Consider the following 25,676-nt stretch of genomic DNA (forward strand, 5'->3'; position numbering starts at 1 on the left):
GTTTGTCCCAGAGCTGCACAAAATCATCACCAGCATGATGAAACGGAGTAGACTTCAGAAAAAGCAGTTTGGTCAGATGTAATCAGCAGTGAACTGAGAATCAACTGAGTGACATTGAGTCAGTAAATCTCTGACTGCCTCAGTTACCCCATGTGATAGTTTTGAGGATGGGAACATTGAGAGAGTTGGTTTGGAAGGATATCAAGAGTAAAAATTCCAACATTTTAGTTCCTTTAAGTTAAATCCAGGCACTATTTTTCCTGCAAGTCTCCTGTTCCTTTCAGATTGCACAGGTGAGAGTGCTCAGATTAGGGCTGGAGGTTGTAAACTATTGCTCCCACACTGACAGTGCCCCCGTGTCGTGCATGTATTCTGTGCATTTTCCTGTGCTAAACACTCTCCCAAAACATGGTGGGGCCTGATTCTTCCTCTTTGTTCCAATGGCCCTGGGTGACTCAAGTGCCCATTCAATGACCAGGACACAGAGGTCTTAGAGAGATGCTCCATGAGGCCCCATGTGCGAGCCTGTACCCTGCCGGAGCATGAGGCAAGGGACAGGGCATCGTCTGTGGGGATAGTGGGGGTAGTGGTCAGCCAGGCTTGGTGACTCTACTTGCTCACCAGATGATCCTACACCTGCCACCTCCGATGGATCCACTGCGTCTGTGCCTGCCTGTACTGCTGATGCTCCAGTGGATAACTCAGCATCCCAGCCTAGGCCCAATGCCCCTGAAGATGGACCTGCCCCCTGGGGACCCAGGAGGCCTACCACTCAGCTGTCCCCAGGAGTGCCCAGACCCTCATTGTTATCCAGGACCTAGGAGCCCTACCCCTGGCCTTCCCTCATCAGCCGTAAATGATGATTTACTGCTGTTACCATCATCACTGCCTTCAGTGACCAAGGGCCTTCCAAGGTGCCAGCTCTGGAACGAAGGATGCCCTTGGGAGGTGATGACACTCAGGTACACGGGTGCTCAACAGATTGCTTCCTCCTATCCTCAGACGGTCTTTGCATGCTTGCAGCCATTGGCACTCCCATTGTATGGAAGGAAACCAGCCCAGGGTCACACAGCTGGTCAGCAGCAAAATAGCTGGTCTCAAATCTAAGGTGCCTGGCCATGCCTCCATGAGGGACCGCCTGCAAGGGAGGTTGATCCTGGCTTTGGGGAGCCTTTCCTGGGCTGCATGAATAACCTCCATTGTTCGAGACCCCAAACTCTGCTCACATCTTCCTTTCCCTGTCTCTGCTTGGGCTATGATCACGGTGACTCTAGCAGCCCTTCATGGACATTATACTACTCTCTGCCATTCACTTTTGCTCTAATCTGACTTCAACCCCCACTTACTTGGTCTCTCCTTTTACAACCAACACAACCGAAATCTAGGGCTTTTTTTTTTTTTTTTTTTTTTTTTTTTGAGACAGACTCTCATTCCATTCTGTCACCCAGGCTGGAGTGCAATGGTACGATCTCGGCTCACTGCAACCTCCGCCTCCCGGGTCCAAGGGATTGTCCTGCCTCAGCCTCTTGAGTAGCTGGGACTACAGGCATGTGCCACCACGCCTGGGTGATTTTTGTATTTTTAGTAGAGACAGGGTTTAGTAGAGACCATGGTGAAACCCCGTCTCTATTAAACAAATCTCTACTAACCCCATCTCTACAAAAAACAGCTGGGCGTGGTAGTGCACACCTGTAATTCCAGCTACTTGGGAGGCTGAGGCACGAGAATCATTTGCATCTTGGAGGCAGAGTTTGCAGTGAGCTGACATCGCACCACTGCACTCCAGCCGGGATGACAGAGCAAGACCCTGTCTCAAAAAAAGGAAAAAGGAACAAACAACAGCAACGACAACAAAAAACCCTCTGTGTCAATCACAGCCTTCAAGCTAGGGGAGAGGCGGCCGAATTCTGCCCTCTGCTAACTAACTATATAGCTTTGTGGAAATGGGTGAGTGGCATGCCCTTTTGAGCCTCAGGGCCCCATCTGTAAAATGGGCATAACCGTCATGCCCGTCTTTAAGAACAGCCTTGGGGGTAAATGAGTGGAACTCATGGAAAGATCTCAGCCCACAACCTTCCACAGAACAGGCGCTTCTCACACAGTAAGTAGCAGGAGTGCAGAGGCTGCAGGCATGAATCCAGCCAGACTGCCTGGGTTCAAGTCCCAGCTCCCACGTCTTGGTAACTATGTGGCCTCAGACAAGTTACTTAATATTTCTTTTTTTTTTTCTTTTCAGAAGGAGTTTTGCTCTGTCACCCAGGTTGGAGTGCAGTGGTGTGATCTCGGCTCATTGCAACCTCTGCCTCCCGGGTTCAAGCAATTCTCCTGCCTCAGCTTCCTGAGTAGCTGGAATTACAGGCACCTGCCACCACACAAAGCTAATTTTTGTATTTTTAGTAGAGACGGGGTTTCACCATGTTGGCCAGGATGATCTCGAACTCCTAACCTCATGATCCGCCTGCCTCAGCCTCCCAAAGTGCTGGGATTACAGGCGTGAGCCACCATGCCCAGCCAAATCTAGGGCCAGAACGTGGCTGCAGCATATAAAAAGAATTGAATTCCATACTTTTGTTAACCCTGTTTTTTGTTTGTTTGTAGTTGTTGCTGTTTTTGAGACAGAGTCTCGCTCTGTCGCCTAGGCTGGAGTGCAGTGGTGCAATCTCGGCTCACTGCAGACTCTGCCTCCCGGGTTCAAACTATTCTCCTGCCTCAGCCTCCCAAGTAGGTGGGACTACAGGTGCCCACCACCACACCCGGCTAATTTTTGTGTTTTATTAGAGACAGGGTTTCACCATATTGGCCAGGCTGGTCTGGAACTCCTGACCTTGTGATCCGCCCACCTCGGCCTCCCAAAGTGCTGGGATTACAGGCGTGAGCCACCACACCCAGCCCCTCTTTTGTTTTTGTTTTGCTTGCTTCTTAGGGTTGTTTTTCTATTTATGGTAAAGGCATTGGCTTTCCATTTGTAGCATCAATAGAATATTTCCTGTTTACAATAACCTTATGTCATAGTAAATGGTAAAGGGATTTAAAGCAGTGGTTTTCAGCTGCCAGAGGCCTGAGAGAGTTTGGGCACACTCTGTGTGATCGGGCAGAAGGCCTGTGGGAAGTTTAGCAGAGGACAGGGCCAGGAAAGGTGATGGACAGTGGGGGTCTGTCCTGGTCACCAGGCCCCTGGGTCCTGCCCACCTGCTTGGAGCTCCCCACCCATCACACATGATGCTGCCAAGCCCTCTGGGTATTGTGGGCAAATACCTTAGGAGAGAAGCTGATGAACTTTGTTTCTTGAAATGCACAGATTCCTTGGACATCCCTGAGAGATCAGTCATGAAAGTCAACTTGGTTTTCTCCCCCTCATTTGGGTTCAGAATTTAAAGTCCACACACACAGGCAGTAAGATGATATAGATAAGGACATCATCACTCGGTTTCGGATGTTAAAATGTCTAGGTGGGTTAGGGGTGATTTGCGATCACACAACCTTGTGGCACAAAGAGGAATTCCCAGGCCAGAGGGAGACATTTTATTGCCATGTTACGATCTTATCATTGAGTTGAAAGGCAATCTTCTTTCATTTTGGATTCTTTCATATGTTTATGTCTTCTAAGGGCACTTTGAATTTCCAAGCAAATAATAATTTTGAATTAGCTTTTAATCATTGACTTCTAGCACAGTTATATGATCAGAAACATGCTGTGTGATTTGATTGCTCTCAAATATATTGAGATTTGTTGGAACAAAATAAGTCAGGTTAATTTTTGTAAATGTACCATGCATGCTTAAAATGAATGTATCTACATTTGTTCCTGAGATACAGGTTGATGGACGGATGGCTACATGGATGTGATGGAGATGGTTTACTATCGGGACCTTCCGCATCCTGCTGATGTTTTGTTGCTTAGGATATGAATGGCTGAGCGGAGGCTGTAAAACCTGGCACCCTGCTTGGGTATGAGGTTCTTCCTGCCATCCTGCCATCATTTGTTTTTTATGTTTTGTCGCCAAAAGTGACCTTGAGGAACCCTGGGAGCTCAGGAAGGAAGGAGCGCCCAGAAGCAGGGACAGGGAGCTGGTTGGGGAGGACCAGAAATCAGGTTAGTGAAGGTTCCAGAGAGGACCCGTCCTTGCGAGGAGTGTGGGAGACTGAGATGGGGGAGGGGTCATTGGAATGATGCGGGCGCTACTTGGCATTGTCCATTGTGAGGCACCACCGGGGTCATCAGGGATTGGTGGAGAGGGAGTATAAAGCCCCAGGGTTGCCAAGGGAGGGCCCAGACCGAAGAAGGTTTGGTGGATAGCAGAACCTTTTTGTCTCCCTCTAATTGCTCCTAAGCCTCACGCTCCCTTGCCCCGCGTGTCCTGTTGCTTCCCTGATCTTCTCCGTGACCTGTAGCTAAACCTTCCACCAGCGCTTGAGAACTTAATTTGACCCGGATCCTTTCCCAGACCCCTTTCTTCTCCTCCTCCTCCTCCACCTCCTCCAGGTGCCCAACAGCCCCCTTCTCCTTTCCCTTCCCTTACTTCCCCCCTTCCCCTCCCCTTCCCCTCCCCCTCCCCTCCCCCTCCCCAACTCAGATCCGGCCCCGGTCCCCGTCCCCTTCCTTCCCCCGTGCCCTGAGCCACCTCCACCTCTGTCCTGGCCGCCTCAGGGCGCCCTGAAAGGACCAGGACATGCGTCTGCGGTGGTGGCTCCTCTTTTGGCTCCTGCTGGGATTTATCAGCCATCATCCCACCCCTGTGAGTAGACGCTGGACCCGCGGGGTTTCTTCCTTTTTACTGGGCTGTGTCACGCGGCATGAAATTACACAGCTCAGGCCTGTAATCCCAGCACTTTAGGGGGCCGAGGTGGGCAGATCACTCGAGTCCAGGAGTTGAAGAGTAGCCAGGGCATCATAGCGAAACCCCATCTCTACAAAAAATTCCAAAAAAGATTAGTTGGGCCTGGTGGTGCGTACCTGTTATCCCAGTTACTGGAGAGGCTGAGGTGGGAGGATCGCTTGGGCCCAGGAGCTGGACGTTGCAGTGAGCCGAGATGGCCCCGCTGCACTCTTGTCTCTAACAAACAAAATGGACCAAAACAAAGTGAAATGTCATTTGATTTGTGTCATCTGGTTTGATGATTTTTTTTTTTTTTTTTTTTTTTTAGACAGAGTCTCACTCTGTCGCCCAGGCTGGAGTGCAGTGGCAAGATCTCGGCTCACTGCAACCTCTGCTTCCGGGGTTCAAGCAATTGTCCTGCCTCAGCCTCCTGAGTAGCTCAGATTACAACGCCTGGCTAATTTTTGTATTTTTAGTAGACCACCACGCCTGGCTAATTTTTGTATTTTTAGTAGAGACGGGGTTTCACCATGTTCGCCAGGATGGTCTCCATCTCTTGACCTCGTGATCTGCCTGCCTCGGCCTCCCAGTGCTGGGATTACAGGCGTGAGCCACCGCGCCTGGCCAAAATATATAACCTTAAGTGTAAGTTTACTAACTTTGGAAAGTACATACACCAGCATAAACCAACCCCCTTTCAAGATCTACATTATTTTATTTATTTATTTATTTATTTGAGACAGTTTCTCCCTTGTTGCCCAGGCTGGAGTGAAATGGGGCAATATCAGCTCACCACAACCTCTGCTTCCCAGGTTCGAGCGATTCTCCTGCCTCAGCCTCCCGAGTGGCTGGGATTACAGATATGTGCCACCACTCCCAGCTAATTTTGTATTTTTAGTAGAGATAGGGTTTCTCCATGTTGGTCAGGCTGGTTTTGAACTCCCGACCTCAGGTGATCCGCCCGCCTCGGCCTCACAAAGCGTTGGGATTACAGGCATGAACCACCGTGCCCAGCCAAGATCTACACTATTATGTCACCCCAGAAAGTGAACTCTCACTCTTCCCAGCCAGTCTCTTTATCATAGGTTAGCTTGCTTATTCTGGAATTTCGCGTATACAGATGCATGCCATGCCATAGGTACTCTTTTGTGTCTGCTTTGTTCTGCTCAACACTATGTTTCTGAAATCATTACCATTGTTGTATGGTTCTCTAACTCCATCATTTCCATTTCAGACTCAGCATATGCTGAGTTCAACCTGATGAAGGGCTATCTCTGTTTAATTCACCATCTTGAAAGAAACATTTAAAATTGAGATGTTTTCAAGAATATGTAGTTAAATCCTGAGGAATCGATGTAGAAATGTTATCACAAGCTGTCTGAACTTACTCAGGGGAAGTCTTCGTCTTCACTCACATGAGAGTCTAATGGAATTAATACCAACAATCTTAGAGAAATCCCACACTATTCATGCCATTTTCATGATCTCCGCCTTGGTAATTTTTTTTGAGACAGAGTCTCGCTCTGTCACCCAGGCTGAAGTGCAGTGGTGCGATCTCGGCTCACTGCAACCCCTGCCTCCCGGGTTCAAGTGATTCTTCTGCCGCAGCCTCCCAAGTAGCTGGAACTATAGGCGCGTGCCACCATGCCCTGCTAATTTTTTGTAATTTTAGTAGAGATGGGTTTCACCGTGTTAGCTAGGATGGTCTCAATCTCCTGATCTCATGGTCCACCCACCTCGGCTTCCCAAAGTGCTGGGATTGCAGGCGTGAGCCACCATGCCCGGCCCACCTTGTTAATTTTTAAGCACTAAAATTTGATCCTTATTTGTGAATGAAGTAATCTCTTCATTGTATTTTTTTTTTTTTTTTTTTTTTACTTATGCTGAGCTTTAAATGACAAAGATTCATATAATCCAAGAGAGAAGTATTATTTAGAGGGATTCTTTTACCATGTGATATATAATAAATGCATCCAATGTTATACATCAATTTAAAAAACAAGTAAATAACTTTAAAGAAAAGATAACTACTGGCCAGGTGCAGTGGCTCACACCTGTATTCCCAGCACTTTGGGAGGCCGAGGCAGGTGGATCATGAGGTCAGGAGTTGGAGACCAGCCTGGGCAAGATGGTGAAACCCTGTTTCTACTAAAAATACAAAAATTAGCCGAGTGCGGTGGCAGGCGCCTGTAATCCCAATTACTCAGTAGCTGAGGCAGGAGAATCGCTTGAACCCGGGAGGCGGAGGTTGCTGTGAGCTGAGATCATGCCACTGCAATCTAGCCTGGGTGACAGAGCAAGACTTTGTCTCCAAACAAAAAGAAAAGATAATTACTTTATACTTAGCTTGTCTTAGCCATGAGTGACGGGCTGCATGTGGCCCAGGACAGTTTTGAATGCAGTTCAACACAAATTTGTAAACTTTCTTAAAACATTAGGAGATTTTGGCCAGGTACAGTGGCTCATGCCGGTAATCCCAGCACTTTGGGAGGCTGAGGCGGGCAGATTACCTGAGGTCAGGAGTTTGAGACCACCCTGGCCAACATGGCAAAACCCCATCTCCACAAAAAAGACAAAAATTTGCTGAGTGCATTGTCAGGCACCTGTACTCCCAGCTACTCAGGAGGCTGAGGCAGGAGAATCACTTGAACCTGAGAGGCAGAGGTTGCAGTGAGCCGAGAGCACGCCACTGCACTCCAGCCTGGGTGACAGAGTGAGATCCCATCTCAAAAACAAAACACCAAACAAAAGCAAAAACAAAAACAAATGGCTGGGCACGGTGGCTCACACCTGTAATCCCAGCACTTTGGGAGGCCGAGGCAGGCAGATCGCCTATCAGGAGTTCAAGGCCAGACTGGCCAACATGGTGAAACCTCATCTGTACTAAAAATACAAAAATTAGTCGGGCATGGTGGCAGAGACCTGTAATCTCAGCTACTCGGGAGGCTGAGGGAGGAGAATGGCTTGAGCCCAGGAGCTGGAGGTTGCAGTGAGCCGAGATTGCACCACTGCACTCCAGCCTGGGCGACTGAGTGGAGCGGAACTCTGTCTCCAAAAAAAAAAAAAAAAAAAAAAAAAATTTTTTTTTTAGATCATCAGCTATTGTTAGTGGTAGTGTATGTTATGTGTGGCTCAAGACAACTTTGCTTCTTTTAATATTGGCAGGGAAGTCAAAAGATTGGATATCCCTGCTTTATACCAAGAAAGACAGCACCCCACATTTGCAATGCCTAAAAACACTACCAGCCATCTGAAAAAGATGAGACTTGTAACTTCTGTTCTTTTTTGTAGCAGTGGAATCCCACGGTGATATCTGAGGGATGTGGTTACCTTTTGGAGGAGGTTGACGGTTTCTAAGGATGATTCTTTCTGAGTGAAATATTGTCAGTGTCATTGACCTTTTCATTATTTCAACTATTATTATTCCAGGTTATCAATACTCTGGCTGTCTATCGTCATCGTGAGACTGACTTTTGTGGAGGAGTTCGAGACCACCCTGGCCAACATGGCAAAACCCCATCTCCACAAAAATTGGATAATTTGATAATTATCATTATTGAGTTTCTGAGACCTTACACATTTACCATTCTCTTCTGCACAAATTACCTTTGTGTGAGTATACTAACTTTCTGTAGAGGTATACTTGTAATCACAAATAAGAATAAATTATATAAAACAATTCACATTTCTGGACTTCATTATGAATATGTGGTTTTACCCAAACAATCAGGGAAATGATTTATTAGCATAAGAATTATGAAAATGTCTGCCATTTACATTATGAAAATTAAATAGGTCGGTGTTTGTTTAATAGAATGTCAACAGAGCTTTTGGTCAAAAATAAGTTTTTTTAACCTTTGTGCTATTTATCACAAATGGAGTATGAGGTTTCATCACTTAAATAGGAAATTCTTTCTAAACTCTTCTGCTTTATAGTTCTATCGTATGGGTGGAAGGAAAGCTTCCAATCTCCTCTCTGAAGATTCACTGCAGAAATGAGCTGACAACAGACAGCTTAACAGGAAAAGAAAAACATAGAACAGGCATAAACATGGGAACCAGCTGAAAAATGAGACTGCTAGAAGGGCCGGATAGTTGATGCTTAAAGAGCACCCTCTTGTGAGGGGAGAGGGAGATAGATGGAGATGTAGGCCATTTAGAGGGGCAGCAAATGATTTTTAGGGGAAATGAAAGAGGCCAAGGAACAAACAATTGGCCTGAGACAAAGTTCCTCTGAGGTCATAGGGACGAGGTGACAAACTGCCGGAAGGTGAAGGGCAGAACTGCACTGCGTCTCATGATGCAGAGAAAGCCCCAGAGAATCTCTTAGAACTGCCCTCCAAGAGAATCGATGAAAAGTGTGTCTGGGCAGGGTAATTTTGAATGACATCATTCAAAGTGCATGTTCCCACTTGCAACTGGAGAGAGATCAGTATGTCAAAAGTCTGTACTTGGTAAGAATTTGGCTGCTGAGTTGTGCCATAATTTGTCTTTTGAGCCTTTTTTCCTTTGGGGAAGTTGAGCTCTACATTTTGTCTTGCTATTCATGACAGTAAAAATGTGGTTGTCTGGGGGCTGAAACTCCTTCTGAACAATGATCCAAGATAAAAGTACTAATACCACAATGCTTTTTTATATTCAAGGGAAGAGGAAGTACGTTTCAGTTTAACCACCTAGATAATTACACATCATTTGGCACTGTCTTTCAAGATATGTAGAAAACAGAAAATATATGAGTTATGAAGATATCTAGGCACATTTAACATTCTCTATGCCACTTAGTCCTGAACAGAGAATTTTCGGTATAAATTGGAGGAAGCTTTTTTTTTTTTTTTTTTCTCACCCCCGAGACGAGTCTCCCTCTGTTGCCCAGGCTGGAGTATAATGGTGTGATCTCGGCTCACTGCAACTTCCACCTCCTGGCTTCAAGCGATTCCCCTGCCTCAGCCTCTCAAGTAGCTGGGATTACAGGTGCCCACCACCATGCCCAGCAAATTTTTGTATTTTTAGTAGAGTCGGGGTTTTACCATGTTGGCCAGGCTAGTCTCAAAACCCGACCTCAAATAATCCACCCGCCTCAGCCTCCCAAAGTGCTGGGATTACAAGCGTGAGCCACCACGTGAGCCAGGGGAAGTTGTTAAATTTACCACTTTTTAACAGTTCCATTTAGGAAAGTTCAGTTGAGCTGTTGGACTTGGACAACTTCGCACCTCTCATCTTTGTCCTTGTCATCTAGTCATCTATACCATTACCTCCTAAGCAGGGACATCATGGGTGCCATGAAGCATTCATGTGTGATGGCATTTCTTTGCTTGTCATTTCTTCATGTGTTTAACATTTCTCCTAGCTCCAAACTGGGCCAGCTACCTTTCCTATGAAATCTAGCAGTAGTTGTGGGATTGATGTGGTTTCTCTTTTCATCTTTTTAGATTACCCATTGCTTCTCTCGAAATCCTAGTACATGATTTTTTTTTTTTTATCCTATGTGCAGAAACCAGGAAAAATCAAATTCTGCAAAGAATTTGAAAGATATTATTTCAGGCCAGGTGTGGTGGCTCATGCCTGTAATCCCAGCACTTTGGGAGGCTGAGGCAGGTGGATCACTTGAGGTCAGGAGTTCAAGACCAGATGGGCCAACATGGTGAAACCCCATCTCTACTGAAAAGACAAAAATTAGCCAGGCATGGTAGCAGGCACCTGTAATCCCAGCTACTTGGGAGGCCGAGGCACAAGAATCGCTTGAGTCTGGGAGGTGGAGGTTGCCGTGAGCCAAGGTAGCGCCACTGCACTTCAGCATGGTTGAGAGTGACACTCCATCTCAAGAAAAAAGTCATTTCAATGACTACCTCAGGAGATTCATAGGTATCTGACCCACATCTGAGATGGGATTTGCATTGCATTTTCGCTATGATGAGAACAAATATTTAATATCTTAGAAGATTAAAAGCATACTGTGATAATATGGAAATCTTGGTGGGAATTCAATCATTAGTGAGAATGTTTTGCATTAAGTTCAAACCAGCCTCAACGAAGCTGATGTGAGGGAAGGGAAAGTGAACTCTGAGTAGAGCAGGGACAGAAGGAAGATGCTCCAGTGCAGATCAGGAAGGAGCAGGGGGTGAAATGTTACAAATTCTAGAACTCAGAGAGCTGAAGGTAATTACTTCCTTTTCAAGTTGTGAAACGTGTTAACCTGTGGTAAAATACTTAGAAGATGATAATTACCATCTAACCGTGTTGAAGTGTACAGTTCCGTTGTGTGAAGTATATTCATGTCATTTTTTTTTTTTTTTTTTTTTGAGATGGAGTCTCACTCTGTCACCAGGCTGGAGTGCAGTGGTGGGATCTTGGCTCACTGCAACCTCTGCCTCCTGAGTTTAAGCAGTTCTCTTGCCTCAGTCTCCCGAGTAGCTGGGACTACAGGCGTGCATCACCATGCTCAGCTAATTTTTGTATTTTTAGTAGAGACGGGGTTTCACCATGTTGCCCAGGATGGTCTCCATCTCTTGACCTTCTGATTCACCCGCCTCAGCCTCCCAAAGTGCTGGGATTACAGGCATGTGCTACTGCACCTGGCCTTTTTTTTTTTTTTTTTTTTGAGACAGCGTTTCAATTTTGTTGCCCAGGTTGGAGTGCAATGGCACAATCTCAGCTCACCACAATCTTTTCCTGCTGGGTTCAAGTGATTCTCCTGCCTCAGCCTCCCGACTAGCTGGGATTACAGGCATGCACCACCATGCCTGGCTAATTTTGTATTTTTAGCAGAGGCAGCGTTTCTCCATGTTGGTGAGGCTGGTCTCAAACTCCCGACCTCAGGTGATCCGCCTGCCTCGGCCTCCCAAAGTGCTGGGATTACAGGAGTGAGCCACCGTGCCAGCCTCATGTCATTCTTTGTGTGTGTGTGTGACAGAGTCTCATTCTGTCGCTCAGGCTGGAGTGCAGTGGTGTGATCTCGGCTCACTGCAACCTCCGCCTCCCAGCTTCAAACGGTTCTCTGCCTCAGCCTCCCGAGTAGCTCGGATTACAGGCGCCCGCTGCCATGCCCGGCTAATTTTTGTATTTTTAGTAGAGACGGGGTTTCACCATCTTGGCCAGGCTGGTGTTGAACTCCTGACCCCGTGATCCACCTGCCTCGGCCTCCCAAAGTACTGGGATTATACGCATGAGCCACCGTGCCCAGCCGTCATTCTTATATTATTATTTCCTAGTTGTCTTTCCTGAAGACTATCTTCCAGTCTGAAAATGGACATGATGGATCCACGGATGTACAGCAGAGAGCCTGGAGGTCCAACCGACGTAGACAGGAAGGTATGGCTCTCTTGGAGTCCCCATAGTGTGGAAATGAGTTTGCCCTGGAAAGGGAAAGAACAGCTTCTTGCCCTCAGGTTTCTCACCTTCTCCTCTCCTCACTCTCACCAAGGGCTGAGGTCCATTTGTATGCACACAAAGAAAAGAGTTTCTTCCTTTCCAGGAAATAAAATTGGCCTGAAAGACGTCATTACTCTACGGAGACATGTGAAAAGAAAATTTAGAGCTAAAATCCATAAGAGGAAGGTGACAACGAAAATCAACCATCATGACAAAATCAATGGAAAGAGGAAGACCGCCAGAAAACAGTAAGATGTGCCTTGACACAAATACTGTTGTATGAACCATGTGTCAATCAAAGTAGACAACTGTAAAGTCCTTGAGAATATTTTCTACAATATTTGTGGCACATTCAGTGGGTTCAAAATTGAGTTTGTCCTTTCTGCTTCATTAGTTTAAGCTGTATAATTCCTTTCCCTTCCTACATTCTTGTTTGTCATTTTTTCGGGGGAAGAGGAGTTGCTAGTACTGGCATTGGTTTTCCTTTCTCTCTCTCTTTTTTTTTTTTTTTTTCCTGAGATGGAGCTTTGCTGTTGTTGCCCAGGCTGTAGTGCAATGGCACAATCTCAGCTCACTGCCTTTTGGGTTCAAGTGATTCTCCTGCCTCAGCCTCCCAAGTAGCTGGGATTACAGGTGCCCACCACCACGCCCAGCTAATTTTTGTATTTTTCCTAGAGATGGGGTTTCACCATGTTGTCCAGGCTGGTCTCGAACTTCTGACCTCAGGTAATCTACCTGCCTCAGCCTCCCAAAGTTCTGGGATTAGAGGCATGAGCCACCACAGCCAGCCTTTTTTTTTTTTTAAATTTTGAGATAGAGTCTCGCTCTGTCGCCCAGGCTGGAGTGCTATGGTGCAATCTTGGCTCACTGCAACCTCTGCCTCCCAGTTTGAAGCAATTCTGCCTCAGCTTCCCGAGTAGCTTGGATTACAGGTGTGTGCCACCACATTTGGCCAAATTTTTTTTTTTTTTTTTTTTTTTTGAGACAGAGTCTCACTCTGTCACCCAGGCTAGAGTGCAGTGGCATGATCTTGGCTCGCTGCAACCTCCACCTCCAAGGTTCAAGCGATTCTTATCCCTCAGCCTCTTGAGTAGCTGGGACTACAGGCATATGCCACCATGCCCGGATAATTTTTGTATTTTTAGTAGAGGCGGGGTTTCACCATATTGGCCAAGCTGGTCTAGAACTCCTGACATCATGATCCGCACACCTCGGCCTCCCAATGTGCTGGGATTACAGGCATGAGCCACCGTGCCCAGCCCAATTTTTGTAATTTTAGTAGAGACAGGGGTTCACCATGTTGGCCAGGCTAGTCTTGAACTCCTGACCTCAGGTGATCTGCCTACCTCAGCCTCCCAGTGTGAGCCACCACACCCAGCCTGGATTGTTGAATTCAATGCTTGGGTCACCTCCAGATTCATTTTCACAGTCTTTCATGTTTTGGTCATATTACATTGTATTTTGCTGCCATATGACTGATCTTTTTTTGTTAAATGTGAGATACTTGTTAAAAAATATTTAGCAATGAATTGAGGCCTAGTAGCATGTTATCTTGCTGCAGAAGAGATGGGAGTCTACTTCTGGGGGATGGTCAGGGGTCCTCCATACAGGCTGCAATTGAGGTCGTCGGTGCAGGCTCAGTCCCTACAAAGGCCAGGGTATTTCCTGTCCACCTCTATTCTGATGCATGACTCTTCTGGGTCTCAACCAGAGCCAGTGGACTTCAGTATGGGTCGCTTTCATTGGCAGACCCTCAATCCACTTGTTTTCCATCTAATCCCACGCATGTGTGCAAAAGCTGCTGTGCTTCTTTGCATCTCAGTAGTTCCTTCTGGAATTCAGCAGTGAAACTCAGGGAAATGGGTTCCAAATGCGAGGCTGACTTTCGTCCTGGGTTTCCTTCTCCTCCATCTTCACCTCATGTCTGTTTACTGCCATGTTAGCAATTGGATGTATTCAATCATGGGTTTTATATTCTGTTTGGTGTCCCCCATTGTTCTCATCAGAGATCAGAAGCTTCAGATGCACTTATGTCAACTCAAGAGTAGAATGCTTCCTTAGCTTCCCTCCAGAGTCAGGTTTTGTGTTTCTAGTTCCCAAGTGCACAGCAGGAGTAGTGATGTCCTCACTGGCTTCTCATTTGCATTAAACTGTGAGCTTCTGTAGCGTGGGGACAGGACCCTGCTCCCATTGCATTCTCAGCACCTCACCACACACTCCTTGTTTGAGGCCACTCCAGACAGCATGTGCTGAAGGATGCCCTGTGGTCAGAAACAAGTTCATTAACTTTCTCTTTGAAGTGTTTTCGTCCCTGTTTCCTAGCGTTCTGGGAATTTTACACATCCTTCCTATAAAACCAAGTATCAGGTGAGATCCTTAGGATCAGGACCATGAATCAAGTGGTGTGAGGGCAACACAGCAAACTTACCCTTTTTAGGCCGTTTCCTTTTTCTGACCTCAATCTCTGTGAACTTAACCTTGTTAAAGTCAGTCAACACCAGGGTGGATGGTTTGCCGTTGTCACCTATTTTCAGGACATAACACCCTGACTTAGGAGCCATTCCGATCATGTGTAATTCAATAGATGCGCCCAGCATTCAGATTGCCTTTTCTGTCAACCAGGATCTTTAAAGTCGATGACAAGAGTTCCAGTCCTGAATCATGGCAAAGTGCAGTAGTGAACTGCGGGGTTAATGACACCATATTCTGGAACGATCTCTCTATGGCTGATGGTCTCAGTTCCGGCATCAGCCTCTGACTGAGAATCAGGTCTCACACAGGAGGAGTCAGATGAGGAGCAATCCTCTGCTTCCGATGGAGTTAGTTGTGATGAATTGGTGAGGTCTGGTTTTTCACACTGAACTAAAATGAGCTTTCGCTGTGTCAAGCACAAGACTGACCCCAGAAACACACATAGTGCACCTCATAGAAGCTTTTAATAGTCTTTATATTTACTAAAGAATAGGACTAACTATGGAACTATGAAGATGAGCTGGAAATGACAGGTGACTTGCCAGCAGGCCAGAGTGTGACTTTTTTTTGTCCCTCAATGGGAGGTGTCCATTCTCCCTTTGGTTGTGAGAATCAGTTGGTTCATTTGTGGAAAGGTTGCAGGGGGGATCTTTGAATCACAGCCTTCAGATGCCAGAAGGGCAGAGGGAATCCCACACGGGCTGGTGGATCATGTGTGTGCATTTCTCTCCCTTCTAATCTGAGGAAACTAAGCATGAAAGAATGTGAGCATGCAGAAAAGGAGAGGTAGGTATCAGAGGCAGAGGAAAATGGGAAATTGGATATGAAAGAAATACACACCTAGAAGTGAGTTCAGAAACTGAACCCCACCCTCCTGGGAAACGCCCATTGGAGTGTTGTTTTTAACCTCTGTACAATGCTTAGACCCAGTAAATGCAGAAATAGAAACAAATGGTCAGAAGACATATCGTGAGAGAGAGAGAGAGTTCACAAAACAGAAAACAAAGTACCTTAATATTTACCAGTGACCAAAAGATGTGAAGCAGCAAAACGTCTCCTGACCCCATTGCCAGCTAGACTGTGTGGAAACTCGGTTCATACCAGCCATTCTAGGGGTGGGGTGAGTTGTTGTCATCCTTAGGAAAGTGTGTTGTTGTAGGATCAACCACATCCTTCAAAAGGACTATGCCTGTTTATAAGCCCAGCTGTTTCTGCCCTGTGAAACACGGTAAGGATATTAATACAAAGAGAATAGAGCTTTATGATAAAAGATGCTCAATGAAGGATGAATTAGGGATATACTGAGAATGGGGAAGGAAACTATCATCTCAGAAGTCAGCAGGCAGTAATCAAGAGGAGGAATCAATATAGCAACAGTTTGGATCAGACCATACAGTTTTTTTGTTTTTGTTTTTGTTTTTGTTTTTCTGAGATGGAGTCTCGCTGTGTCACCCAGGCTGGAGTGCAATGACGTGATCTTGGCTCACTGCAACCTCCGCCTCCCAGGTTCAAGTGATTCCCCTGCCTCAGCCTCCCGAGTAGCTGGGATTACAGGTGCCTGCCACCACGCCCGGCTAATCTTTTGTATTTTTAGTAGAGATGGGGTTTCACCTTATTAGCCAGGATGGTCTCAATCTCCTGACCTCGTGATCCATCCGCCTCGCCCTCCCAGAGTGCTGGGACTACAGGCGTCAGCCACCGCGACCGGCTCAGATTGTACTCTTATAGCCATCTGAAATACGTTTTCTAGGTAGAGATAGATTGTGTAAGGGTACAGTTGTGAGGATAACAGAAACATGGCAGATTATTTAAAATCATCCTGAAAGTGGTGCTTTATCTGATGAAAGTGATTGTAATCCATAGGAAAATGTTTCAACGTGCACAAGAGTTGCGGCGGCGGGCAGAGGACTACCACAAATGCAAAGTAAGGAGCTTCCTCCCCGCAGTTGCAGGATAGTTCAGTGCTGATGCAGATGATGCCACGGCTCTTAGACTCTCTCAACATTCAATTTCTCATGTGTTGGCTTTTTCAGATCCCCCCTCCTGCAAGAAAGCCTCTTTGCAACCGGGTAAGTTTGTTTGTTTTCCTTGCTTTTGAACATAGTCTGCCAGGTCAGGACATGGATACATTTTTCTCCCTACAGCTCTGTGCTCAAGCCCTGCAGAGGGAGATGGCAGAGAGAAAGGCTGCCTACAAGCATCACAGTCCCATCCCTGTTGGTAACCGTGTTGTGCAAAAACACCTTCATCCCCACCCAGTGGGGCCCCTGATCTAATATTCAAAGTGTCAGAGGTTCCATATTTGTAATAGCAAATGGGCCCTGACTGTAAATTAGTGAAGAGTGAATGTAACTTATTACCCACAGGGACAATTCCAAATGAAGGCCTTAAGTGATGCTCAGCTAAGCTGGTTCTTGTGTGGCCTCTGTACCTTCAAAAGCTGCCGAGTCCTATGATTACACGTGATGGGACTTGTACACTTGAAGTGAAACACAGTTTTAAAACTTGCTTTGTTTAGAATTCCCACCTCATTTTTCCATGGACAAAAGTATTCTTTATGTCCTAGTGCACTTACAATTTGGTATTACCTGGGAGTGAAAAGAAATATTACAGCCATGCCTAACTGACTTCTTGAGGTAAGATTGTTCTGTCAGAAAACCCTCTCCCAGTTCCCCTGCAGCTCTTCAGGAATCCACATCTCTCCAGAGCTCTTTGTTCTCATGGGTGGCACCTCCAGAGTGAAGAAGATCCTTTGTCAAGAAGGGAAACAGAGGGGAAATGAGAGGGGCCTGCAGGCAGAGCTGGAATCAACTTCCACTCTGCCTCTTGCAAGCTGTGTGACCCTGGGCACAATTTCTCCTTCCTCTGGAAACCTCTGTTTTCTTAGATTTGGAGCAGGGTGGTCACACTGACCTTGCAGAGTTCTGAGAATCAGAGACAGAACATAAAAGGCCTGGAAAACATTCTCCAAAAAGAAGCTGCAACATGTGTGGACAATGGGCTTTTCATGCCTCTCTTACTGTCTGTTGACCTGGTGCAAGAAACATGCTCTGGTGATGGCTGTGAGGGAGGAATGAGGATAGACATAGACACTCCTGTGTCTCAAACATGCTTCTTTATTACTCTGTTATGACTCTGTCTTCCCTGGGGCAGGACCCCAGCCTGCCTACATTTGCAGACAGACACAGTGGCATGTGGAGACAACAGTGTGTCCCAATGACTTTTCTTTACCCCCCAGCTGTCAGCAGTACTCAGTGGAAGGGTGATATTATGACAGTGATACTGCTATTTTGAAACCTGGAGGATGGAAAGGTGCAAAAATCTATCACCAGCAACAGAAGGTGCAGACCGTGTTGGTGGCAGTAATTTTGTCCATCAAATGAATATGTGTGAAAACATTCCCTTCTTCGGCCCTACAGGTCAGAATGGCGGCAGCGGAGCATCGTCATTCTTCAGGATTGCCCTACTGGCCCTACCTCACAGCTGAAACTTTAAAAAACAGGATGGGCCGCCAGCCACCTCCTCCAACTCAACAACGTTCTATAACGGATAACTCCCTGAGCCTCAAGACACCTCCCGAATGTCTCCATCGTCCCCTTCCACCCTCAGTGGATGATAATATCAAGGAGTGTCCTCTTGCTCCTCTTCCACACTCTCCTCTTCCACCCTCAGTGGATGATAATCTGAACGAGTGTCTCCTTATCCCTCTTCCACCCTCTCCTCTTCCACCCTCAGTGGATGATAATCTGAAGGAGTGTCTCCTTGCTCCTCTTCCACCCTCTCCTCTTCCACCCTCAGTGGATGATAATCTGAACGAGTGTCTCCTTGCTCCTCTTCCACCCTCTTCTCTTCCACCCTCAGTGGATGATAATCTGAAGGAGTGTCTCCTTGCTCCTCTTCCACCCTCAGTGGATGATAATCTGAAGGAGTGTCTCCTTGCTCCTCTTCCACCCTCTCCTCTTCCACCCTCTCCTCTTCCACCCTCAGTGGATGATAATCTGAAGGAGTGTCTCCTTGCTCGTCTTCCACCCTCAGTGGATGATAATCTGAAGGAATGTCTCCTTGCTCCGCTTCCACCCTCTCCTCTTCCACCCTCAGTGGATGATAATCTGAAGGAGTGTCTCCTTGCTCCTCTTCCACCCTCTCCTCTTCCACCCTCAGTGGATGATAATCTGAAGACTCCTCCCTTAGCTACTCAGGAGGCTGAGGCGGAAAAACCACCGAAACCCAAGAGGTGGAGGGTGGATGAGGTGGAACAATCACCAAAACCCAAGAGGCGGAGGGCGGATGAGGTGGAACAATCGCCCAAGCCCAAGAGGCAGAGGGAGGCCGAGACACAATTACCCAAACCCAAGAGGCGGAGGGCGGATGAGGTGGAACAATCGCCCAAGCTCAAGAGGCAGAGGGAGGCCGAGACACAATTACCCAAACCCAAGAGGCGGAGGTTGAGTAAGCTGAGAACACGCCATTGCACTCAAGCCTGGGCAATAAGAATAAATCCGTGGGTCGAAAAAAAGAAAAAAATCAAAAAATAAAACAAAACCCACACTCCAAAAACAAACTAACAAAGAATAAATAAACAATATAAAAATAAAATAAATACTGCAGTCCTTATGTTATTGCTTTGTTTCAGTATCTGGTATGATTGCCTGAGGGACCTGAGGTTTTTAATTGTGGGGTTTTTTTTTTAATCTTTAGAAGTGGTTGGTTATGTAAAATATTATTATTATTATTATTATTTGAGACTGGGTTTTGCTCTGTCACCCAGGCAGGAGTGCAGTGGCTCGATCACAGCTCACTGCAGCCTCAACCTCCTGGGCTTCAAGCAATCCTCCTGCCTCAGCCTCCCAAGTAGCTGGGATCACAGATGTGTGCCACCACACCTGGCCAATGTTAAAAAATCCTTTAACTTTTTTGTAGAGATGCACTCCTGGACTCAAGCGATCCTCCTACTGGTCCCGACCACCAGCCTCTTTCTGATAAACATTTACACTGTTTATTATCTGATGCCATTTCTATCTTCTTCCTTGTCATCCAGACATCAAAGAATTAGGTTTCTTCAGGGTTTTCTTTTTCAAGTCCTCATTGTTAAAGATCACTCACATTAGGGCCAGACACCACGACTCATGCCTGTAATCCCAGCACTTTGGGAGGCCAAGGCGGGCAGAGCACTTGAGGTGGGGAGTTTGAGACCAGCCCGGCCAACTTGGTGAAACCCCACCTCTACTGAAAAACATACAAAAATTAGCTGGGCGTGATGGTGCATGCCTGTATCCCAGCCACTTGGGAGGCTGAGGCATGAGAATCGCTTGAACCCAGGAGGCAGAGGTTGTAGTGAGCCAAGATCACATCAGCACACTCTAGCCTGGGTGACAGAGCGAGACTCTGACTCAAAAAATAAATAAAATAAATATCACTTACATTAGATATACCCAAGGGGTGTTCTATAGAGAGTTGGAAGCAGTGGTTATTGCAACAGGGGCACGGAAGTCATCTGGCTATGCCAGGATGCCCAGGGGATACTCGGGGTGGATGGCATAGTGGTGCTGGGGACTCACCGCACAGGACGCTCTGATTGACGCACTGCCAGGAGTAGCGCTCTGTCTTGGGGCTGCAGCCGGCCTCCTCAGCTCGAGTGTAACAACAGTCGTGGCCATGGCAGCACCTGCGGATGTCACATGGGCAGGACAGCAGGTGGGTGAAGCTCTCTCCTGGCCCTCCTCTCTTGCCAGGACCATGGGTGACTGAAGACCCCCAGGGAGGCACAGCATCCTCTTATCTAAGTTTTTTTTGTTTTTTTTTAAGAGACAGGGTCTTTCTCTGTCGCCCAGGCTGGACTGCAGAGGCACAATCATAGTTCACAGCAGCCTTGAACTCCTGGGCTCAAGCGATCCTCCCACTTCAGTGTCCCAAGTAGCTGAGACTACAGGCACACGCCAGCATGCCCGGCTGGTTTTTTAATTTGTATTTCCTTTGAGACAGCGTATCTCTCTGTCGCTCAGGCTGGAGTGCAATGGCTCAATCAGCTCACTTTAGCCTTGAACTCCCGGGCTCAAGTGATACTGCCACCTCAACCTCCCAAGTATGCTACTACAGGAACACAAACTCCTTTTTTAAATTTTTTGTGGATATGGGGGTCTCACTATGTTGCCTAGGCTGGTCTCGAACTCCCAGGCTCAAGCAGTCCTCCTACCTCAGCCTCCCCAAATGCTGGGATTACAGGTGGGAGCTACTGTATGCCTGGCCTTATCTAAGCTGTTTCCCTGAAAATCCCCGACTTGGGTAATGATTCCATTGGCCCCACCATGCCCTGTCCTGCCTTCCTGGCTGTGCCCAAGCTTGGTCCCTGCCTGCCTGCCTGCCTCACTCTCTGGGTCTCGAGCTTCTGTGACACATGACTCCTCTCTCTTCCTGGAGTGATCCAAGCCCTGCCACTTCCTGACTTTGCCCACACTGTACCCTCTGCCTGGGGCAACTTCATGTCTGCCCATTGTCCCTTAGGCCTCAGCACAGGCACAAGCCCCTGCCTCCGGAGGTCATCCAGGCCTCACCAGGCTACACCCTCTCGTAAAATTGGATTCCCTCCCTTCAGGGCAGGTTTATAATGAAATCCTCCTCAGAGGCCAGGTGCGCTGACACCCATCTGTAATCCCAGCACTTTGGGAGGCTGAGGTGGGAGGATCACTTGAGGCCAGGGGGTCGAGACCAGCCTGGGCAACATAAGAGAGACTCTTGTCTCTATAACAAATTTAAAAATTAGCTCACCAGGCCAGGCTCAGTGGCTCATGCCTGTAATCCCAACACTTTGAGAGGCCGAGGCAGGTGGATCACGAGGTCAGGAGTTCGAGAGCAGCCTGATCAACACGGCGAAACCCTGTCTCTACTAAAAATACAAAATTAGCCAGGCATGGTGGCACGCACCTGTAATCCCAGCTACTCGGGAGGCTGAGGTAGGAGAATTGCTTGAACCCAGGAGGTGGAGGTTGCGGTGAGCCAAGATCATGCCATTGCAGTCCAGCCTGAGCAACAGAGCAAGACTCTGTCTCGAGACAATAAAAACACACAAAAAATTAACTCGCCAGGATGGCACATGCCTATAGTCCTAGCTACTTGGGAGGCTGAGGTGGGAGGATTCCCTTCAGCCCAGGAGTTTGAGGCTGCAGTGAGCCACTATGATTGTGCCACTGCACTCTAACCTGGGCAAAAGCGAGACCCCAGGCTAGAGTGCATGATTTTGGGTCACTGCAACCTCCACCTCCCAGGTTCAAGTGATTCTCCTGCCTCAGCCTCTTGAGTAGCTGGGACTACAGGCATGTGCCACCACGCCTGGGTGATTTTTGTATTTTTAGTAGAGACAGGGTTTAGTAGAGACCATGGTGAAACCCCGTCTCTATTAAACAAATCTCTACTAACCCCATCTCTACAAAAAACAGCTGGGCGTGGTAGTGCACACCTGTAATTCCAGCTACTTGGGAGGCTGAGGCACGAGAATCATTTGCATCTTGGAGGCAGAGTTTGCAGTGAGCTGACATCGCACCACTGCACTCCAGCCGGGATGACAGAGCAAGACCCTGTCTCAAAAAAAGGAAAAAGGAACAAACAACAGCAACGACAACAAAAAACCCTCTGTGTCAATCACAGCCTTCAAGCTAGGGGAGAGGCGGCCGAATTCTGCCCTCTGCTAACTAACTATAGCTTTGTGGAAATGGGTGAGTGGCATGCCCTTTTGAGCCTCAGGGCCCCATCTGTAAAATGGGCATAACCGTCATGCCCGTCTTTAAGAACAGCCTTGGGGGTAAATGAGTGGAACTCATGGAAAGATCTCAGCCCACAACCTTCCACAGAACAGGCGCTTCTCACACAGTAAGTAGCAGGAGTGCAGAGGCTGCAGGCATGAATCCAGCCAGACTGCCTGGGTTCAAGTCCCAGCTCCCACGTCTTGGTAACTATGTGGCCTCAGACAAGTTACTTAATATTTCTTTTTTTTTTTCTTTTCAGAAGGAGTTTTGCTCTGTCACCCAGGTTGGAGTGCAGTGGTGTGATCTCGGCTCATTGCAACCTCTGCCTCCCGGGTTCAAGCAATTCTCCTGCCTCAGCTTCCTGAGTAGCTGGAATTACAGGCACCTGCCACCACACAAAGCTAATTTTTGTATTTTTAGTAGAGACGGGGTTTCACCATGTTGGCCAGGATGATCTCGAACTCCTAACCTCATGATCCGCCTGCCTCAGCCTCCCAAAGTGCTGGGATTACAGGCGTGAGCCACCATGCCCAGCCAAATCTAGGGCCAGAACGTGGCTGCAGCATATAAAAAGAATTGAATTCCATACTTTTGTTAACCCTGTTTTTTGTTTGTTTGTAGTTGTTGCTGTTTTTGAGACAGAGTCTCGCTCTGTCGCCTAGGCTGGAGTGCAGTGGTGCAATCTCGGCTCACTGCAGACTCTGCCTCCCGGGTTCAAACTATTCTCCTGCCTCAGCCTCCCAAGTAGGTGGGACTACAGGTGCCCACCACCACACCCGGCTAATTTTTGTGTTTTATTAGAGACAGGGTTTCACCATATTGGCCAGGCTGGTCTGGAACTCCTGACCTTGTGATCCGCCCACCTCGGCCTCCCAAAGTGCTGGGATTACAGGCGTGAGCCACCACACCCAGCCCCTCTTTTGTTTTTGTTTTGCTTGCTTCTTAGGGTTGTTTTTCTATTTATGGTAAAGGCATTGGCTTTCCATTTGTAGCATCAATAGAATATTTCCTGTTTACAATAACCTTATGTCATAGTAAATGGTAAAGGGATTTAAAGCAGTGGTTTTCAGCTGCCAGAGGCCTGAGAGAGTTTGGGCACACTCTGTGTGATCGGGCAGAAGGCCTGTGGGAAGTTTAGCAGAGGACAGGGCCAGGAAAGGTGATGGACAGTGGGGGTCTGTCCTGGTCACCAGGCCCCTGGGTCCTGCCCACCTGCTTGGAGCTCCCCACCCATCACACATGATGCTGCCAAGCCCTCTGGGTATTGTGGGCAAATACCTTAGGAGAGAAGCTGATGAACTTTGTTTCTTGAAATGCACAGATTCCTTGGACATCCCTGAGAGATCAGTCATGAAAGTCAACTTGGTTTTCTCCCCCTCATTTGGGTTCAGAATTTAAAGTCCACACACACAGGCAGTAAGATGATATAGATAAGGACATCATCACTCGGTTTCGGATGTTAAAATGTCTAGGTGGGTTAGGGGTGATTTGCGATCACACAACCTTGTGGCACAAAGAGGAATTCCCAGGCCAGAGGGAGACATTTTATTGCCATGTTACGATCTTATCATTGAGTTGAAAGGCAATCTTCTTTCATTTTGGATTCTTTCATATGTTTATGTCTTCTAAGGGCACTTTGAATTTCCAAGCAAATAATAATTTTGAATTAGCTTTTAATCATTGACTTCTAGCACAGTTATATGATCAGAAACATGCTGTGTGATTTGATTGCTCTCAAATATATTGAGATTTGTTGGAACAAAATAAGTCAGGTTAATTTTTGTAAATGTACCATGCATGCTTAAAATGAATGTATCTACATTTGTTCCTGAGATACAGGTTGATGGACGGATGGCTACATGGATGTGATGGAGATGGTTTACTATCGGGACCTTCCGCATCCTGCTGATGTTTTGTTGCTTAGGATATGAATGGCTGAGCGGAGGCTGTAAAACCTGGCACCCTGCTTGGGTATGAGGTTCTTCCTGCCATCCTGCCATCATTTGTTTTTTATGTTTTGTCGCCAAAAGTGACCTTGAGGAACCCTGGGAGCTCAGGAAGGAAGGAGCGCCCAGAAGCAGGGACAGGGAGCTGGTTGGGGAGGACCAGAAATCAGGTTAGTGAAGGTTCCAGAGAGGACCCGTCCTTGCGAGGAGTGTGGGAGACTGAGATGGGGGAGGGGTCATTGGAATGATGCGGGCGCTACTTGGCATTGTCCATTGTGAGGCACCACCGGGGTCATCAGGGATTGGTGGAGAGGGAGTATAAAGCCCCAGGGTTGCCAAGGGAGGGCCCAGACCGAAGAAGGTTTGGTGGATAGCAGAACCTTTTTGTCTCCCTCTAATTGCTCCTAAGCCTCACGCTCCCTTGCCCCGCGTGTCCTGTTGCTTCCCTGATCTTCTCCGTGACCTGTAGCTAAACCTTCCACCAGCGCTTGAGAACTTAATTTGACCCGGATCCTTTCCCAGACCCCTTTCTTCTCCTCCTCCTCCTCCACCTCCTCCAGGTGCCCAACAGCCCCCTTCTCCTTTCCCTTCCCTTACTTCCCCCCTTCCCCTCCCCTTCCCCTCCCCCTCCCCTCCCCCTCCCCAACTCAGATCCGGCCCCGGTCCCCGTCCCCTTCCTTCCCCCGTGCCCTGAGCCACCTCCACCTCTGTCCTGGCCGCCTCAGGGCGCCCTGAAAGGACCAGGACATGCGTCTGCGGTGGTGGCTCCTCTTTTGGCTCCTGCTGGGATTTATCAGCCATCATCCCACCCCTGTGAGTAGACGCTGGACCCGCGGGGTTTCTTCCTTTTTACTGGGCTGTGTCACGCGGCATGAAATTACACAGCTCAGGCCTGTAATCCCAGCACTTTAGGGGGCCGAGGTGGGCAGATCACTCGAGTCCAGGAGTTGAAGAGTAGCCAGGGCATCATAGCGAAACCCCATCTCTACAAAAAATTCCAAAAAAGATTAGTTGGGCCTGGTGGTGCGTACCTGTTATCCCAGTTACTGGAGAGGCTGAGGTGGGAGGATCGCTTGGGCCCAGGAGCTGGACGTTGCAGTGAGCCGAGATGGCCCCGCTGCACTCTTGTCTCTAACAAACAAAATGGACCAAAACAAAGTGAAATGTCATTTGATTTGTGTCATCTGGTTTGATGATTTTTTTTTTTTTTTTTTTTTTTTAGACAGAGTCTCACTCTGTCGCCCAGGCTGGAGTGCAGTGGCAAGATCTCGGCTCACTGCAACCTCTGCTTCCGGGGTTCAAGCAATTGTCCTGCCTCAGCCTCCTGAGTAGCT

At 47.6% G+C, this 25,676-nt stretch overlaps 2 protein-coding genes across 5 annotated transcripts in view; both read left to right on the plus strand.

Annotated features, from left to right (window-relative positions):
* LOC744474 (serine/threonine-protein kinase SMG1-like) overlaps positions 1-3,810 on the plus strand; it is a 44,665-nt gene extending 40,855 nt beyond the window's left edge. The window contains exon 18 of the transcript XR_010152334.1: positions 625-3,810. The gene's annotated coding sequence lies outside the window, so the exon portion shown is untranslated. The remainder of the gene's footprint in view (positions 1-624) is intronic.
* Positions 3,811-4,092: 282 nt separating this feature from the next.
* On the plus strand, positions 4,093-24,500 carry LOC129137437 (nuclear pore complex-interacting protein family member B15-like). Of its 4 annotated transcripts, none has more exons than XM_054669238.2 (7): positions 4,093-4,736; positions 8,247-8,429; positions 12,026-12,125; positions 12,289-12,433; positions 16,521-16,581; positions 16,691-16,726; positions 18,077-24,500. In XM_054669238.2, exons 1-7 carry the CDS (start codon positions 4,671-4,673, stop codon positions 19,190-19,192), a joined length of 1,707 nt encoding a protein of 568 aa, XP_054525213.1. In that variant the 5' UTR covers positions 4,093-4,670; the 3' UTR covers positions 19,193-24,500. The 4 variants fall into 4 exon arrangements, with proteins under 4 accessions (XP_054525213.1, XP_054525217.1, XP_054525212.2 ...); XM_054669242.2 differs by lacking the exon at positions 4,093-4,736 and adding an exon at positions 5,339-5,462; XM_054669237.2 differs by lacking the exon at positions 4,093-4,736 and adding an exon at positions 5,494-6,312.
* Positions 24,501-25,676: the final 1,176 nt, after the last annotated feature.

Source organism: Pan troglodytes, chromosome 18 (assembly GCF_028858775.2).
Source record: "Pan troglodytes isolate AG18354 chromosome 18, NHGRI_mPanTro3-v2.0_pri, whole genome shotgun sequence".
Lineage (NCBI taxonomy): Eukaryota > Metazoa > Chordata > Mammalia > Primates > Hominidae > Pan > Pan troglodytes.